This window comes from Tachyglossus aculeatus, chromosome X2 (genome assembly GCF_015852505.1).
Source record: "Tachyglossus aculeatus isolate mTacAcu1 chromosome X2, mTacAcu1.pri, whole genome shotgun sequence".
NCBI classification, from domain to species: Eukaryota; Metazoa; Chordata; class Mammalia; order Monotremata; family Tachyglossidae; genus Tachyglossus; species Tachyglossus aculeatus.
In genome coordinates, this window is record NC_052100.1 from 29,883,763 (window position 1) to 29,899,033 (window position 15,271).

A 15,271-nucleotide genomic window follows, 5' to 3' on the forward strand; every position below is an offset into this window, starting at 1 on the left:
GAGCCCTCCCATTTCACGGATAAGGAGACTGAGGCCCAGAGAAGTCACATGACTTCCCTGTAATAATAATAATGATGGCATTTATTAAGCGCTTACTGTGTGCAAAGCACTGTTCCGTCGCTGGAACGGGTACAAGGTGATCGGGTCGTCCCACGGGGGGCTCACAGTCCTATCCCCGTTTTACAGGTGAGGGAACTGAGGCACAGAGGGAGGGTCCTAAAAGTGATCAGGTTGTCCCACGGGGGGCTCACAGTCCAATCCCCGTTTTACAGGTGAGGGAACTGAGGCACAGAGGGAGGGTCCAAAGTGATCAGGTTGTCCCACGGGGGGCTCACAGTCCTATCCCCGTTTTACAGGTGAGGGAACTGAGGCACAGAGGGAGGGTCCAAAGTGATCAGGTTGTCCCACAGGGGGCTGACAGTCCTATCCCCGTTTTACAGGTGAGGGAACTGAGGCACAGAGGGAGGGTCCAAAGTGATCAGGTTGTCCCACGGGGGGCTCACAGTCTTATCCCCATTTTATAGATGAGGGAACTGAGGCACAGAGGGAGGGTCCAAACTGATCAGGTTGTCCCACTGGGGGCTCACAGTCTTATCCCCATTTTACAGGTGAGGGAACTGAGGCACAGAGGGAGGGTCCAAAGTGATCAGGTTGTCCCACGGGGGGCTCACAGTCCTATCCCCATTTTACAGGTGAGGTAACTGAGGCACAGAGGGAGGGTCCAAAGTGATCAGGTTGTCCCACAGGGGGCTCACAGTCCTATCCCCATTTTACAGGTGAGGGAACTGAGGCACAGAGGGAGGGTCCAAAGTGATCAGGTTGTCCCACGGGGGGCTCACAGTTCTATCCCCATTTTACAGGTGAGGTAACTGAGGCACAGAGGGAGGGTCCAAAGTGATCAGGTTGTCCCACGGAGGGCTCACAGTCTTATCCCCATTTTACAGATGAGGGAACTGAGGCATAGAGGGAGGGTCCAGAGTGATCAGGCTGTCCCACGGGGGGCTCACAGTTCTATCCCCATTTTACAGGTGAGGTAACTGAGGCACAGAGGGAGGGTCCAAAGTGATCAGGTTGTCCCACGGAGGGCTCACAGTCTTATCCCCATTTTACAGATGAGGGAACTGAGGCATAGAGGGAGGGTCCAAAGTGATCAGGTTGTCCCACGGGGGGCTCATAGTCCTATCCCCATTTTCCAGATGAGAGAACTGAGGCCCAGAGAAGTGAAGTGACTCGCCCAAAGTCACACAGCTGACAGGTGGCGGAGCCGGAATTTGAACCCATGCCCTCTGACTCCAATCCCCGGGCTCTTCCCACTGAGCCACACTGCTTCTATGCGGGGCAGTGGCAGAGTTGGGACTCAATCCAGGTCCTCTGGGCCCCAGACTCCTGCTCTTTTCACAGCCCCCTTCCAACCGACGCATGAGATAATAATAATAATGGCATTTATTAAGCGCTTACTATGTGCCAAGCACTGTTCTAAGCGCTGGGGAAGTTACAAGGTGATCAGGTTGTCCCACGGGGGGGCTCACAGTCTTCATCCCCATTTTTTACAGATGAGGTAACTGAGGCCCAGAGAAGTGAAGTGACTTGCCCAGCGTCACACAGCTGACGAGGGGTGGAACCGGGATTTGAACCCATGACCTCTGACTCCAAAGCCCGGGCTCTTTCCACTGAGCCACGCTGCTTCTTGACAAGGGCCCAAGAGAAAATTGTCCCCGCAAATTAGCCCTTGCTCAGGACAGTAAGAACCGGGGTCGAAGTGGAGTAGTACAGTACAGCGCTTAGTACAGTGCTAAGCGCTTAGTACAGTGCTCTGCACATAGTGAGCGCTCAATAAATACGATTGATGATGATGATGGAGGTTCAAACGCTGTGGGCTGTAGCTGGGTGCCATAGCTCTTTCAGTTGTCAGCTGTGTGACTTTGGGCAAGTTACTTCACTTCTCTGCGCCTCAGTTCCCTCATCTGTAAAATGGGCCCCTGTGGGACAACCTGATCACCTTGTAACCTCCCCAGCGCTTAGAACAGTGCTTTGCACATAGTAAGTGCGTAATAAATGCCATCATCATCATAGCTTCTCCACTGAGCAACTTCATTCGGTCATTCACTGACTGAAGTATTTATTGAGCTCTTACTGTGTGCGGGGCACTGTACTAAGCTCCTGGGAGGGTACGGTACCCCAATAAACAGACGTATTCCCCGCCCTCAACGAGCTTACGGTCTAGAGGACTTGGCCAAGAGAAATATTTAGCAGTCGCTAAAAGACTGTCCCCGCTGCCCTGGAAATTAGGAGGAGTGGTATTTTTTGAGTGCCTGCTGAATTCATTCATTCATTCATTCATTCGATCGTATTTATTGAGCGCTTACTGTGTGCAGAGCGCTGTACTAAGCGCTTGGGAAGTACAAGTTGGCAACATATAGAGACAGTCCCTACCCAACAGCGGGCTCACAGTCATGGCTGAATGCAGGGCACTGTACTAAATGCTAGAAAAGCGGCGTGGCTCAGTGGGAAGAGGTCGTGGGTTCAAATCCCGCCTCCGCCAATTGTCAGCTGGGTGACTTTGGGCAAGTCACTTCACTTCTCTGGGCCTCAGCTACTTCATCTGTAAAATGGGGATTAAGACTGTGAGCCTCCCATGGGACAGCCTGATCACCTTGTAACCTCCCCAGCGCTTAGAACAGTGCTCTGCACATAGTAAGCGCTTAATAAATGCCATCATTATTCTTATATATAGCAGAAACACAAGGCCAGCTCCTTGCCCCCAGAGAACTTTCACTCTAATGAAGGCAGTGGGTTTACATAATTCATTCAATCGTATTTATCGAGCGCTTACTGTGCGCAGAGCACTGTACTAAGCGCTTGGGAAGTACAAGTTGGCAACGTATAGAGATGGTCCCTACCCAACAAAGGGCTCAGAATGGAAATAGTGAATTGAGGATGGAGGTTGGGTTGGATGTTGTGAGTTAATTGGGGCTGGTTCCAATCCCTCTATATTGTGGGCAGGGAATAAGTCTACCAACTCTGTTGGACTGTACTCTCCCAAGGGCCTCGTCAATCAATCAATCAATCAATCGTATTTATTGAGCGCTTACTGTGTGCAGAGCACTGTACTAAGCGCTTGGGAAGTACAAGTTGGCAACATATAGAGACAGTCCCTACCCAGTGCTCTGCACACAGTATGCGTTCAATCAATACCACTGATGGAGTGATTGAAGGGTCTGTCAGCTCCTAGGTTGGGTAAGAGGTCAAATGACGATATAATAAGAAGAAGGATTGTGGTTTTTGTTAAGGGAGCAGCTCAGTGAATACCCGGCTCTAACATCACCTACCAGGAAGGCTTGAAGCCCCTTAAATGATGATGATGATGGTATTTGTTGAGCGCTTACTATGTGCAAAGCACTGTTCTAAGCGCTGGGGGGGATACAAGGTGATCAGTTTGTCCCACGTGGGGCTCACAGATTTAACCCCCGTTTTACAGATGAGGGAACTGAGGCCCAGAGAAGTGAAGTGACTGGCCCAAAGTCACACAGCTGACAAGTGGCGGAGCCGGGATTTGAACCCATGACCTCTGACTCCAAAGCCCGGGCTCTTTCCACTGAGCCACGCTGCTGCTGAAATCATTTCCATCAACTGCCAAGTTTCCCTCCGGGCGTCGTGGATAGAAAGCTTAGAGAACAAACGTCCTTTTTTCCTCCTCTTCCCTTCCCTCTGCTCCTCTCCCCACCCTTCCCATCTGTAAAATGGGGATAGGATCCCCAATTTCCCACGTCGGGCGGGGACCGCGTCTGCTCTGATCGTATTGTATCGTCCCGCTGTGCCGGCCACAGTGCTCGGCTCAGAGTAAGCGCTGACTAAATTACCGTCACCATCGATACAAAGCTCGCTTCGTCCATTTGAATCCCATCTGCCTCTCCTCACCACCCCGGAGGTGGTCCCTTGGTGGGTGGGGGAGTCCGGGGGTAAACATCTGTGTGGTGTCCTGTTCATTTCAGCGCTTAGAACAGTGCCAACGCTTAGAACAGTGCTTTGCACATAGTAAGCGCTTAATAAATGTCATTATTAATTATTATTATTATTATTTCAGAAGCTCGGCAGCGACTCGGGTTCTGCAGACGGAGGCGTCTCACCGGCGAGCGGGGCGGAGCGGGCCGATGGGAGTCGGGCAGGTGCGGTCGACATTTATTCATTCCTATTTATCGTATTTATCCTATTTATTGAGTGTTTACTGCATGTACAGCACTGTACTAAGCACTTGGGAGGGTCCTGCAGTCATCCTGAGGAGCAGCGTGTCCCAGTGGGTAGAACGTGGGCCTGGAGTCAGGAGGACCTGGGCTCGAATCCCGGCTCTGGCACTTGTCTGTTGCGTGATCTTGGGCAAGTGGCTTCATTTCTCTGTGCCGCAGTTACCTCATCTGGAAAATGAGGATTGAGACTGCGAGCCCCATGTGGGACGGGGACTGTGTCCAGCCTGATGTGCTTGTAGCCATCCCTCTGCTTAGTTCACTGTCTAACAAATGCCACATTTACAAATGCCAGTTCTTCCCTTTGCCTGGAAGGGAAAAATTCCAAACCCTTACGGATCTGCGCACCGATCCCTCCCTCTCTGCCGGCCACGGAGCGGTGGAGGGGGAACCGGGTGAAAGAGGAAAACCGAGCGAGCTTCCCGAGTCCTCCTTGGGCTCTCTAAGTGAAGTCTAGTCTAATCCAACAGGATGTTGGCCCTCACAGGGAAGCCTCTGGAGACCGAGGTGGCCACCCTGCCTGCCAGCCATCCGGCTCCCGAGGGGACCTGTGGGGAAGGAGAATGAGCACGGGAAAAGCTGGAAAAGGCAACGTCCCGCGGTGCCCGGCCGTGGAGGGGAGGGCCGCCCGCCTCTCTGCCCGGGGAGCTCTCTTCTCAACACCCCCCATCCCTCCGTGCTCCAGCCCGACCGCTCGATTCTCATTTTAGGATCTAAGCCGGCCCCAGGCCCGCCCGAGAACCGCTCGGCCCCATCCAGGCCGGACTCCACCGCGGGATCGGCGGAGAAATCCGTCAAAGCGGACCCGAGGGCGGAAGCGGGGATGCGATCTCGGAGTTCCAGCAGCATCCCGACCAGCCCCAAGCCCGCGCTGCAGTCGCCCAAGCCCGGCCCTGGCAGCCGGCCGGCTGTCCCGCAAAAGCCCAGGACCACGTCCCGCCCCGGTGAGAGACCCCCTCGGAGGGTTCGGAGTGGGGGTCGGTTGGAAGAATTGAAGGCTTGAGTCCCATTTATTTATCCATTCATTCACTTGTATTTATCGAGTGTTTACTGTGTGCAGAGCACTTTGGGAGAGTACAGTACAATGAGCTTACAGTCTAGGGGACAGAGACGTGAATATAAATAAATGACAGATATGGACATGTGTCGTGGGGCTGGGAGGGGGGGATGAATAAGGGAAGCAAATCAGAGCGACACAGAAGGGAGGGAGAGAACAGGAAAGGAGGGCACAGTCAGGGAAGGCCTCTTGGAGGAAATGGACCTTTCGTAAGGTTTTGAAGTCGGGGGAGAGTCGTTGTCTGACAGATTTGAGGAGGGAGGGCGTTCCAGGCCAGAGGCAGGATCTGGGCCAGGGGTCCCAAGCCTGGTCAGCCCCATACCGCAGGGAGAGTCCGAGGTAGAAACTGGGGACGGGCCTAGGGGCTGGCAGTTTGATTTGGGTACCTTGTTCTCCTAGACAATGCTGCAGATTCTCCCTCGGGCCCCAGTTCCCCCAAAGTCGCTCTCCTGCCACCCGGGCTCAAGAAAGGTCCTTCAGACAAGGAGCGAGATGGTCAGAGCAGTCCTCAGCCCGCGCCCAGGACCTTCTCCCAGGAAGGTAAATCCCCGGCCGTCCCCTCTCCCTGGGTGAATCTCGGGGGGCTGCGGGGAGGGGCAGGAGAGGGAAGCACCAGCGCTGAGCCCTCGAGGGGCTTACAGTCCAGCGGGAGAGGGCTTCACCCTAACTGCCATCCCCAACTTGTACTTCCCAAGTGCTTAGGACAGTGCTCTGCACGCAGTAAGCGCTCAATAAATACGATTGATTGATTGATTGATCCTCACCTGTCCTCAAGCCACTCTTTCATTCAGTCATTCAATCGTGCTTATTGAGCGCTTACTGTGTACAGAGCACTGTCCTAAGTGCTTGGGAAGTCCAAGTCGGCCACATAGAGAGGCGGTCCCTACCCAACAGCGGGCTCACAGTCTAGAAGGGGGAGACAGACAACAAAACAAAACATATTAACCAAATAAAATAAATAGAATAAATGTGTACAAGTAAAATAGAGTAATAAATATTCATTCATTCATTCAATCGAATTTATTGAGCGCTTACTGTGTGCAGAGCACTGGACTAAGCACTTGGGAAGTACAAGTCGGCCTCATAGAGAGACGGTCCCTACCCAACAGTGGGCTCACAGTCTAGAAGGGGGAGACAGACAACAAAACAAAACATATTAAGCAAATAAAATAAATAGAATAAATGTGTACAAGTAAAATAGAGTAATAAATATTCAATCATATTTATTGAGCGCTTACTGTGTGCAGAGCACTGTCCTAAGCGCTTGGGAAGTCCAAGTCGGCTACATAGAGAGAGGGTCCTTACCCAACAGCGGGCTCCCAGTCTAGAAGGGGGAGACAGACAACAAAACAGAACGTATTAACAAAATAAAATAAATAGAACAAATATGTACAAGTAAAATAAATGAACAAATAGAGCAACAAATATGCACGAACATATATACGTATATCCCCGGGCCGGGCTGGGGCTGCGGTGCTTTGCAGGGGGGCGTCCCGCCGGTCCACTCTTGGTTAGCAACCGTGAACAGGCCCGGACCGGACAATATCAGTCAATCATATTCATTGAGCGTTTACTGTATTTGTTAAGCGCTTACTATGTGCCAGGGACTGTACAAAGCGCTGGGATGGATGCAAGCAAATGGGGTTGATTGGACCTAATCCCTGTCCCACGTGGGGCTCACAGTCTTAATCCCTGTTTGGAAGAAGTGGTAACTAAGGCACAGAGGAGTGAAGTGATTTGCCCAAGGTCACACAGCAGACAAGTTGTAAACACGGGATTAGAACCCAAGTCAACCCTATATATATGTATATCCTGTATATATGTATATATGGTTGTACATATTTATTACTCTATTTATTTATTTATTTATTTTGCTTGTACATATCTATCCTATTTATACTTACTGTACTTCCCAAGCGCTTGTACTTCCCAAGCGCTTTGTACTTCCCAAGCGCTCTGTACTTCCCAAGCGCTTTGTACTTCCCAAGCGCTTAGTACAGTGCTCTGCACATAGTAAGCGCTCAATAAATACGATTGATTGATTGATTGATTTATTTTATTTTGTTGGTATGTTTGGTTTTGTTCTCTGTCTCCCCCTTTTAGACTGTGAGCCCACTGTTGGGTAGGGACTGTCTCTATGCATTGCCAATTAGTACTTCCCAAGCGCTTAGTACAGTGCTCTGCACATAGTAAGCGCTCAATAAATACGATTGATGATGATGATGAAGTCCTTTTGACTTCCAGGCGCAGCCGCTATCCGTTAGGACATGCTGCTTCTCCTGTCATCCTGGCAGGATCCCAACTTGAGGCTTTCCAATTTGTACAACCCAATTTGTACTTCCCAAGCGCTTAGTACAGTGCTCTGCACACAGTAAGCGCTCAGTAAATACGATTGATTGATTGATTGATTGATTTCCAGACCTTGGGACCCTGAGAGCTTCTGGACTTTAGGAAGCATTTAGAGGAGTAAATTCTCGGTTGGGTTTTCCTTCTACAAATCCGTAAGCAGCTTTGCCTTTTAGAATGCAATAGCTTAGCCTCTCCCAATCTCTCATTTATTTCCCTTGAACGTCCGCGGTCAAATTCCACGGAATTAGTCAAGGTTTTGAGCCCGAATTTAGAGTGTGAATCCCTCTCCCACCCCCCACAGTAGAAAATCCTCCCAGTTTCAATCCCCATTTTTACAGAAGAGGTAACTGAGGCCCAGAGAAGTGAAGCGACTCGCCCAAGGTCACACAGCAAAGTGGCAGAGCCGGGATTAGAACCCAGTTCTTCCTGACTTCCGAGCCGGGGCTCTAACCACCAGGCTTCTCTATGCTTCTGGGCAGGAGCGTGGCTCAGTGGAAAGAGCCCGGGCTTTGGAGTCAGAGGTCATGGGTTCAAATCCCGCTCCACCACGTATCAGCTGTGTGACTTTGGGCTAGTCACTTCACTTCTCTGGGCCTCAGTTACCTCATCTGGAAAATGGGGGTGAAGCCTGTGAGCCCCCGTGGGCCAACCTGATCACCTTGTTAACCTCGAGAAGCAGTGTGGCTGAGTGGAAAGAGCACAGGCTTTGAAGTCAGAGGTCATGGGTTCAGATCCTGGCTCTGCCCATTGTCAGCTGTGTGACTGTGGGCAAGTCACTTCACTTCTCTGGGCCTCAGTTCCCTCATCTGTAAAATGGGGGTGAAGACTGTGAGCCCCCCAAGGGACAACCTGATCACCTTGTAGCCTCCCCAGCGCTTAGAACAGTGCTTTGCGCATAGTAAGTGCTTAATAAATGCCGTTAAAAAAAAAAACCTCCCCAGTGATTAAAACAGTACTTTGCACATAGTAAGGCTATCATTATTATTATTATTATTCCCCATTTCCTGCAGCCCTGAGGAGAAGTCCGGTTCAGCCTTCCCCCGAGCACCCGGAACAGAAGTCGGCCTTCTCGGGCAGGGATGCCCAGCTGGGCAGCAAGTCCAGCGACTCCGGAGAAGAGGCCGACAAAGAATTTATTTTCGTTTAAACGAGTCCCCGTGCGGACTGGCCTCGGTTTCTCCTGTCCAGCCCCAGGACAGTCGTGGTCACTCCCTCCCCAGGGGCCCCAGCGGGTGGCCCTGCTCCTCTCCCTCCCTCCAGCACCCAAGGGGCCAGGACGGGCTTGGGTGGCGGGGAGGGAGCCCGTCGAATGTAAATGAGTCGGATCTGCACGAGGCCGGAGAGAAATCTATTCTTGTTGAATGCAATTGCACACTGTAATTATATTAACAGAGCACACTAATGAATAATTTGTATAAATTATACAGACTAGTTGCTTGGGTATGGTTTTTACATGCTCCCCTGGAGAATTATTTTTTCATCCCGTGACCGAGCTGTATGTAGACTTCAGGCGGCTCCACACTTCCAGCAAGCACATCCCGGAACCGGCACCTGTTAACGTGTGTGTGGAGACACGCAACTCGCACATACACGCACATACGTGATCACCAGCGCGCCGCCGTGGCCGCGGGTCCAGCCGCATCATGGCTGGACGGGACAGCCGAGCGCTTCTAAGACCGTCCGGGCATCTGGGGTCCTGTCGGCATATCAGCTTTTAATGTGGGATTCGGAGAGAGAGGAATACTTGGAATACCCCTTTATAACAGGTGAAACATTCCTGCCGACTTTCTGCCTGGTTCTGTCAGACACTCATTCCCATTGCAGGTGGCGGGAATTTTATCCATATGTATATTTGTACCAATAAATTGATTTTACAAGGGGAATGTCTGCCTCCCTGGAGCTGATGGATCAGGGGCAGGTGGGGTCCCTCCGGTTATTCATTCATCCGGTCGTATTTATCGAGCGCTTACCGTGTTCAAAGTACTGTACTAAGCGCTTGAGTACTAAGCGGTTAAGTCACCGGAAGTTCATTCATTAGATCGTATTTATTGAGCACTTAACGGTGTACAGAGCACTGTACTAAGCCCTTGGGAAGCACAAGTTGACAATATATAGAGCCAGTCCCTACCCAACAGTAAGCTCACAGTCTAGAAGGGGAGGTCAGACAACAAAACATATTAACAAAATAAAATGAATAGAATAAATATGTAAAAGTAAAATTAATAGAGTAATAAATAAGTACAAACATGTATACATATATATAGGTGCTGTGGGGAGGGGAAGGAGGTAAGGTGGGGGGGAGGGGGAGGGGAGGAGGGGGAACATATAGGGACAACAAAACAAAATATATTAACAGAATAAAATAAATAGAATAAATATGTACAAGTAAAATAAATAGAGTAATAAATACGTACAAACATATACATATATACAGGTGCTGTGGGGAGGGGAAGGAGGTAAGGCGGGGAGGAGGGGGAAACGTATTCATTCATTCAATCGTACTTATTGAGCGCTTACTGTGTGCAGAGCACTGTACTAAGCACTTGGGAAGTACAAGTTGGCAACATATAGAGACGGTCCCTACCCAACAGCAGGCTCACAGTCTAGAAGGGGAGGACAGACAACAAAACATACTAACAAAATAAAATAAATAGAATAAATATGTACAAGTAAAATAAATAAATAAATGGAGTAATAAATATGTACAAACATATATACATATATATAGGTGCTGTGGGGAGGGGAAGGAGGTAAGGGGGGTGGATGGAGATGGGGAGGAGGGGGAACATATAGAGCTGGTCCCTACCCAACAGTGGGCTCACAGTCTGGAAGGGGGAGACAGACAACAAAACATATTAACAAAATAAAATAAATAGAATAGTAAATATGTAATATACGATTGAATGAATGAGTGCACGGTGGCCGTTGAACTGGACGTGGGCAGATAGGTTTTCAGCGCTGACCTTCTTTGTGGCCATAGGAAAGGGAAGCCCTGGCCTCACGTAACCCATCATATTTATTGAGCGCTTAGTACAGTGCTCAATAAATGTGATTGAATATCGAGCACTTTTATTTCTTATATGGTGCTTGTTATGTGCCAAGCACTGTTCTAAGCCCTGGGGTAGATACAAATTATTAGACAAAGTCCCTTTCCCACATGGGGCTCACACTCTTAATCCTCATTTTCCAGATGAGGGAACTGAGGCCCAAAGAAGCGAAGTGACTTACCCAAGGTAACACAGCAGACACGTGGCAGAGCCGGGATTAGAACCCAGGTCCTTCTGATACCCAGGCCCATGCTTTATCCGCTAAGCCAAAGCTGCTTTTTGCAGAGGATTGTACTCAGCGCTTGGGAGAGTACAATGTAATAGAGTTGGTAGATAGGTTCCCTGCCCACGAGGAGCTTACATTCATTCATTCATTCAATCGTATTTATTGAGCGCTTACTGTGTGCAGAGCACTGTACTAAGCGCTTGGGAAGTACAAGTTGGCAGATTTCATAAGATGAGAGGGAATGGGGTCAGAAGCACAGGTGGCTGGAGTAGCACTTGAGAGGAAGGAGGGAGGAGATCTCATCTGAGGATACTGCTGGGAAGGATGGGAGTCTAAAGGACTCCATCTCTCTCACCAGATCACAGCCCCCTGAGAAAGGGCTCCTGGCTGCAGCGTCCCACGGGGTAACGGGCCTGAGAAGATGCCCCTAGAAGAGGGGAAACTGAGGGAATTTGGCAAATCTACACCCCCAAGTTGGGGCTTGAGAAGCTCGGGACTGCTCCTGCTATCACACACGCAGGACTCCCGAATGACCTCCTCCTCTGCCTCCAGAGGATGCTGGAAAAGCTCAGCTTTCCAACCGCTGCCTTCTCCCGTTGCATCCGCAACCTGGAAGACGCCAAGATAGCCAAGGCGGCATCTCCTTGTCGGAGAAACTCTCCCCCCGTTTCCTTTTGTCACTGCGAAATTATCCAAGTTCTGACGTGGGAGTACAGCTGTTGTTGATACCCAGCGGGGAGCAGGAAGGAAGCGGACAGTCCGGGCGAGGGGCAGGGAGGGGGTGGGCGGTCTGAGCTGGGGGCAGGCACCTTGGGCAGGGGACGGGTGGGTTTAGAGTAGGGAGGAGAGGTGGTCCGGATGGGGGACAGAAGTGGATCATTTTTCCCAACCCACCAGGTCCTAGTCCCCGGAATGATGGATTTTCAGGTTAGTGGTGGCTCCCGAGGAGGTATTTTCCGTGCCTACAGAGGGGGTGACAGCCAGACATCTTCACCCATTCGCCCCCCCACCACCTCCTCAACATCCTGAATTTCCCCTCCCCGTGAGGCTGCAAGCAAGAAAGGCCATTTGTCTGATGGCATCGGGAGGAGACCGAGCGCCTAATTGGATTTATTCTGCCAGGAAAGGAGAGAAGGAAGGATAGTCTGTCGCGGCAGATGCGATTTGGCTTGATGAAGCCGGGGGTCTTCAACAGGCTCACCACTGGAGCTGGGGTGGGGGGGACTCAGGGGCTCGAATGTGCCTGGCGCGGAGTAAGAACACGGAAAATGCTCTTAAAACCCAAATTAGGCACTGCTCCTTCCCTCGGCCAGACTGCAAGCTGAACCATCCCTCAAGTGGGCAGTTCTGGGCCAAAACACCAAGCTCGCCGTCAAATTGAGGTTGCAAGTGACGTTTCAGGCATATCGAACTCAGCGGTGGCTGGTGGACTGGATGTCTGCCACTCACTGAGGTCTGAGGCATTCTGGCCCACGACGCCAGGCTGCATCCGTTCTCCCTGCCAGCTATCTGGCAATGCAGGCCACTGGGGTGACAGAGTGAGGGAGTGTGGATGGCTCAGTGCAATCCCTCCCCACTGCTGCACCAACAAATCCAGTCCAGGGTGGTGGGACACCATCCCCAAGCTCTTTCCACTGCTGCAGCCCAGGGACAGGCTTAGGTTCCCGGGTCCCCCAAAAGCTACTTTCTCACTCATCCTCCCTGGAGGAGGAGGCCCTGAGGTCTGGAGTCCAATTAGCGAACCGCCAGGGGAGTGGATCCGGAGAGAGATGGCAGGAAGGAGGAAAGGCTTTGTTTCCCGTCCAAGAAATGTCATCCCATGAGGGCCGAACACGGTTGCAAGGGAACGGAGAGGCTCTGCTCAATATTGATTCATGGACCCTTCTCTGGCCAAGGTAAACAGGAGAACAGGTGCCTGCCCAACACCCTCACCCCCTTCAGCCTCTGTTTGCTCTGGAAGGGGCCCCGAACCCTCACACGCTCTGTTTACCTTCCGTAATGTATTTATTCTGAGAATTTCTCAAAGCGTTGTCCTCCCTGGGTTGACCTCGGGTGGCTCTGAAAGCTAATCTTCCATAACCAGTGGATTCCCCATCTGGCTCCATCTGATTCCTCCCTAGAAAACCAAGCAGAAAGCGGGGCCTGGTGGGAAAGGAAGTGGGGAGCCGGCATCCTTTGACCGCCTCCATCACCACCACTGGCCACTGGCTGCGTTCCCCAGGGTACCGAGCCTATGGTCTAGAGTGGGAGACAGATACTACTACAAATAATTTACAGATACGTCCATAAGCACTGTGCTAAGTACTGGGGTAGATGCAATAGAAATCAGATCTGATCCAATCCTTGTCCCGAAATGGGTCCGACAGTCCGAAGGGTCAGGAGACCGGGTACTTAATCCCTTTAAGCACTGTGCTAAGGACTGGGGTAGATACGATAAAATCAGATCCGATCCAATCCTTGTCCCGAAATGGGTCCGACAGTCCGAAGGGTCAGGAGACCAGGTACTTAATCCCCATTTTACAGATTCAGAGAAGTGACTTGTCCAAGGTCACGCAGCAAAGGTGGGATTAAAGCCGCCACCCTGACCCAGGGGAGGCAGATGGAGCCCTGGGGGATGTGGAAAAGGATGGGGATGAAGCCGTGGGGGATACGCGGCAGGACTGAGTGGCCCCCCACTGTCTCCACCCGCAGAGAGCCCCCGGTCCAGAGCGTGAGGGGACAGAAGGTCATCATTAGGTTCCAGTTGGGGTCCAGTGAGCGTCCCTCCTGTCAGCAGCTGTTGGTCAGTGGCTCCTTGCCACTGATACCAAGATCTCAGATGCTCTCTCTCAGGCAGCTGGGAACCTGTGTTGCCTAGTAGATCATCATCAATCGTATTTATTGAGCGCTTACTATGTGCAGAGCACTGGACTAAGCGCTTGGGAAGTACAAATTGTCAACATCTAGAGACAGTCCCTACCCAACAGTGGGATCACAGTCTAAAAGGGGGAGACAGAGAACAAAACCAAACATACTAACAAAATAAAATAAATAGATAAATAAATTAGTAGAACTGGGAGTCAGAAGGACCTGGGTTCAAGCCTCTCCGTGCTCACAGGGCGCTTCCACATGAAGCGCCAAGTCAGACAGCAGCAGTGGGAGCAAGAGGGAAACCAAGGTCGAGCCAGGAAGTGGTACAGCTCTGCAAGATGAAATTAGCCGAACGAAAGGCTTGGAAAGTCCAACTGTCCGCGAAGAGCTGAGCCTGGAACTAAATGTTCCAATCTTTTCTGGGAGGTCACCCAGAGCGGGCACCTGTATATATGTATATATGTTTGTACATATTTATTACTCTGTTTATTTATTTATTTACTTACTTATTTTACTTGTACATATCTATTCTATTTATTTTATTTTGTTAGTATGTTTGGTTTTGTCTCCCCCTTTTCGACTGTGAGCCCACTGTTGGGTAGGGACTGTCTCTATATGTTGCCAATTTGTACTTCCCAAGCGCTTAGTACAGTGCTCTGCACACAGTAAGCGCTCAATAAACATGATTGATGATGATGATGCAGGGAGGACAGCCCGGGGCCAAGGAGTGGAGTGACTGTTTATCCCCCTAGTAGAGGATGGGCAGGGGAAGGGAAACAGAGGGAAACTCGGCCAATTTTCTGTCTCTTCTAACTCCGGTGAAGGTTTCGTGACAGAAGAGGTTGAAATGGAAGGAGGAGATGAGACCTTTTTGGACTGACGGTGGATTTTAATTACCCTCCTCCTTTTCTTTGTCTCCGCACCCCCTGCCCCATTAGCGGGAATAATTGAGACTCTCCCGGCAGCAGCCCCTAATTGGAAACATTGCTAATTAGCAGAGACTAGCTGAACCACAAAGAATTTGCAGGAATTGAAGAATTTTCTTTTCTCTCCTTCTCCCCGCACCCAGCCACCTGCACCTCTTCATTTTTCAACTCTTCCCAGCTCCCTCTCTCCCCTGCTGATTCTCACACCAACTTTGTCTTTCAGCACAGGGAACCTTTCCTTTCCGCTCTCTTCGTTTTGCTCCGGGCCTGTGGGTTTAGGTCACTGCTGGCCAGTTCAGGTTCTCTCACCCACAGCAGCCTCTCTTAACTCCCTGCTTCTGGTAATAATAATAATAATAATGACATTTATTAAGCGCTTACTATGTGCAAAGCACTGTTCTAAGCGCTGGGGAGTTTACAAGGTGATCAGGTTGTCCCACATGGGGCTCACAGTCTTCATCCCCATTTTACAGATGAGGGAAGTGAGGCACGGAGAAGTTAAGTGGCTTGCCCAAGGTCACCCAGCTAAGTGGTGGAGCTGGGATTCGAACTCATCACCTCTGACTCCCAAGCCT

At 50.8% G+C, this 15,271-nt stretch overlaps 1 protein-coding gene across 2 annotated transcripts in view; it reads left to right on the forward strand.

Annotated features, from left to right (window-relative positions):
• The window catches only part of CARMIL1 (capping protein regulator and myosin 1 linker 1), a 107,450-nt gene extending 97,920 nt beyond the window's left edge, over positions 1–9,530 (forward strand). For both annotated transcript variants that reach the window (XM_038771150.1, XM_038771151.1), the window contains 4 exons: positions 4,085–4,166; positions 4,952–5,185; positions 5,698–5,838; positions 8,658–9,530. In XM_038771150.1, coding sequence (XP_038627078.1) covers positions 4,085–4,166; positions 4,952–5,185; positions 5,698–5,838; positions 8,658–8,794 — 594 coding nt within the window. In that variant the 3' untranslated portion in view covers positions 8,795–9,530. The remainder of the gene's footprint in view (positions 1–4,084; positions 4,167–4,951; positions 5,186–5,697; positions 5,839–8,657) is intronic.
• Positions 9,531–15,271: the final 5,741 nt, after the last annotated feature.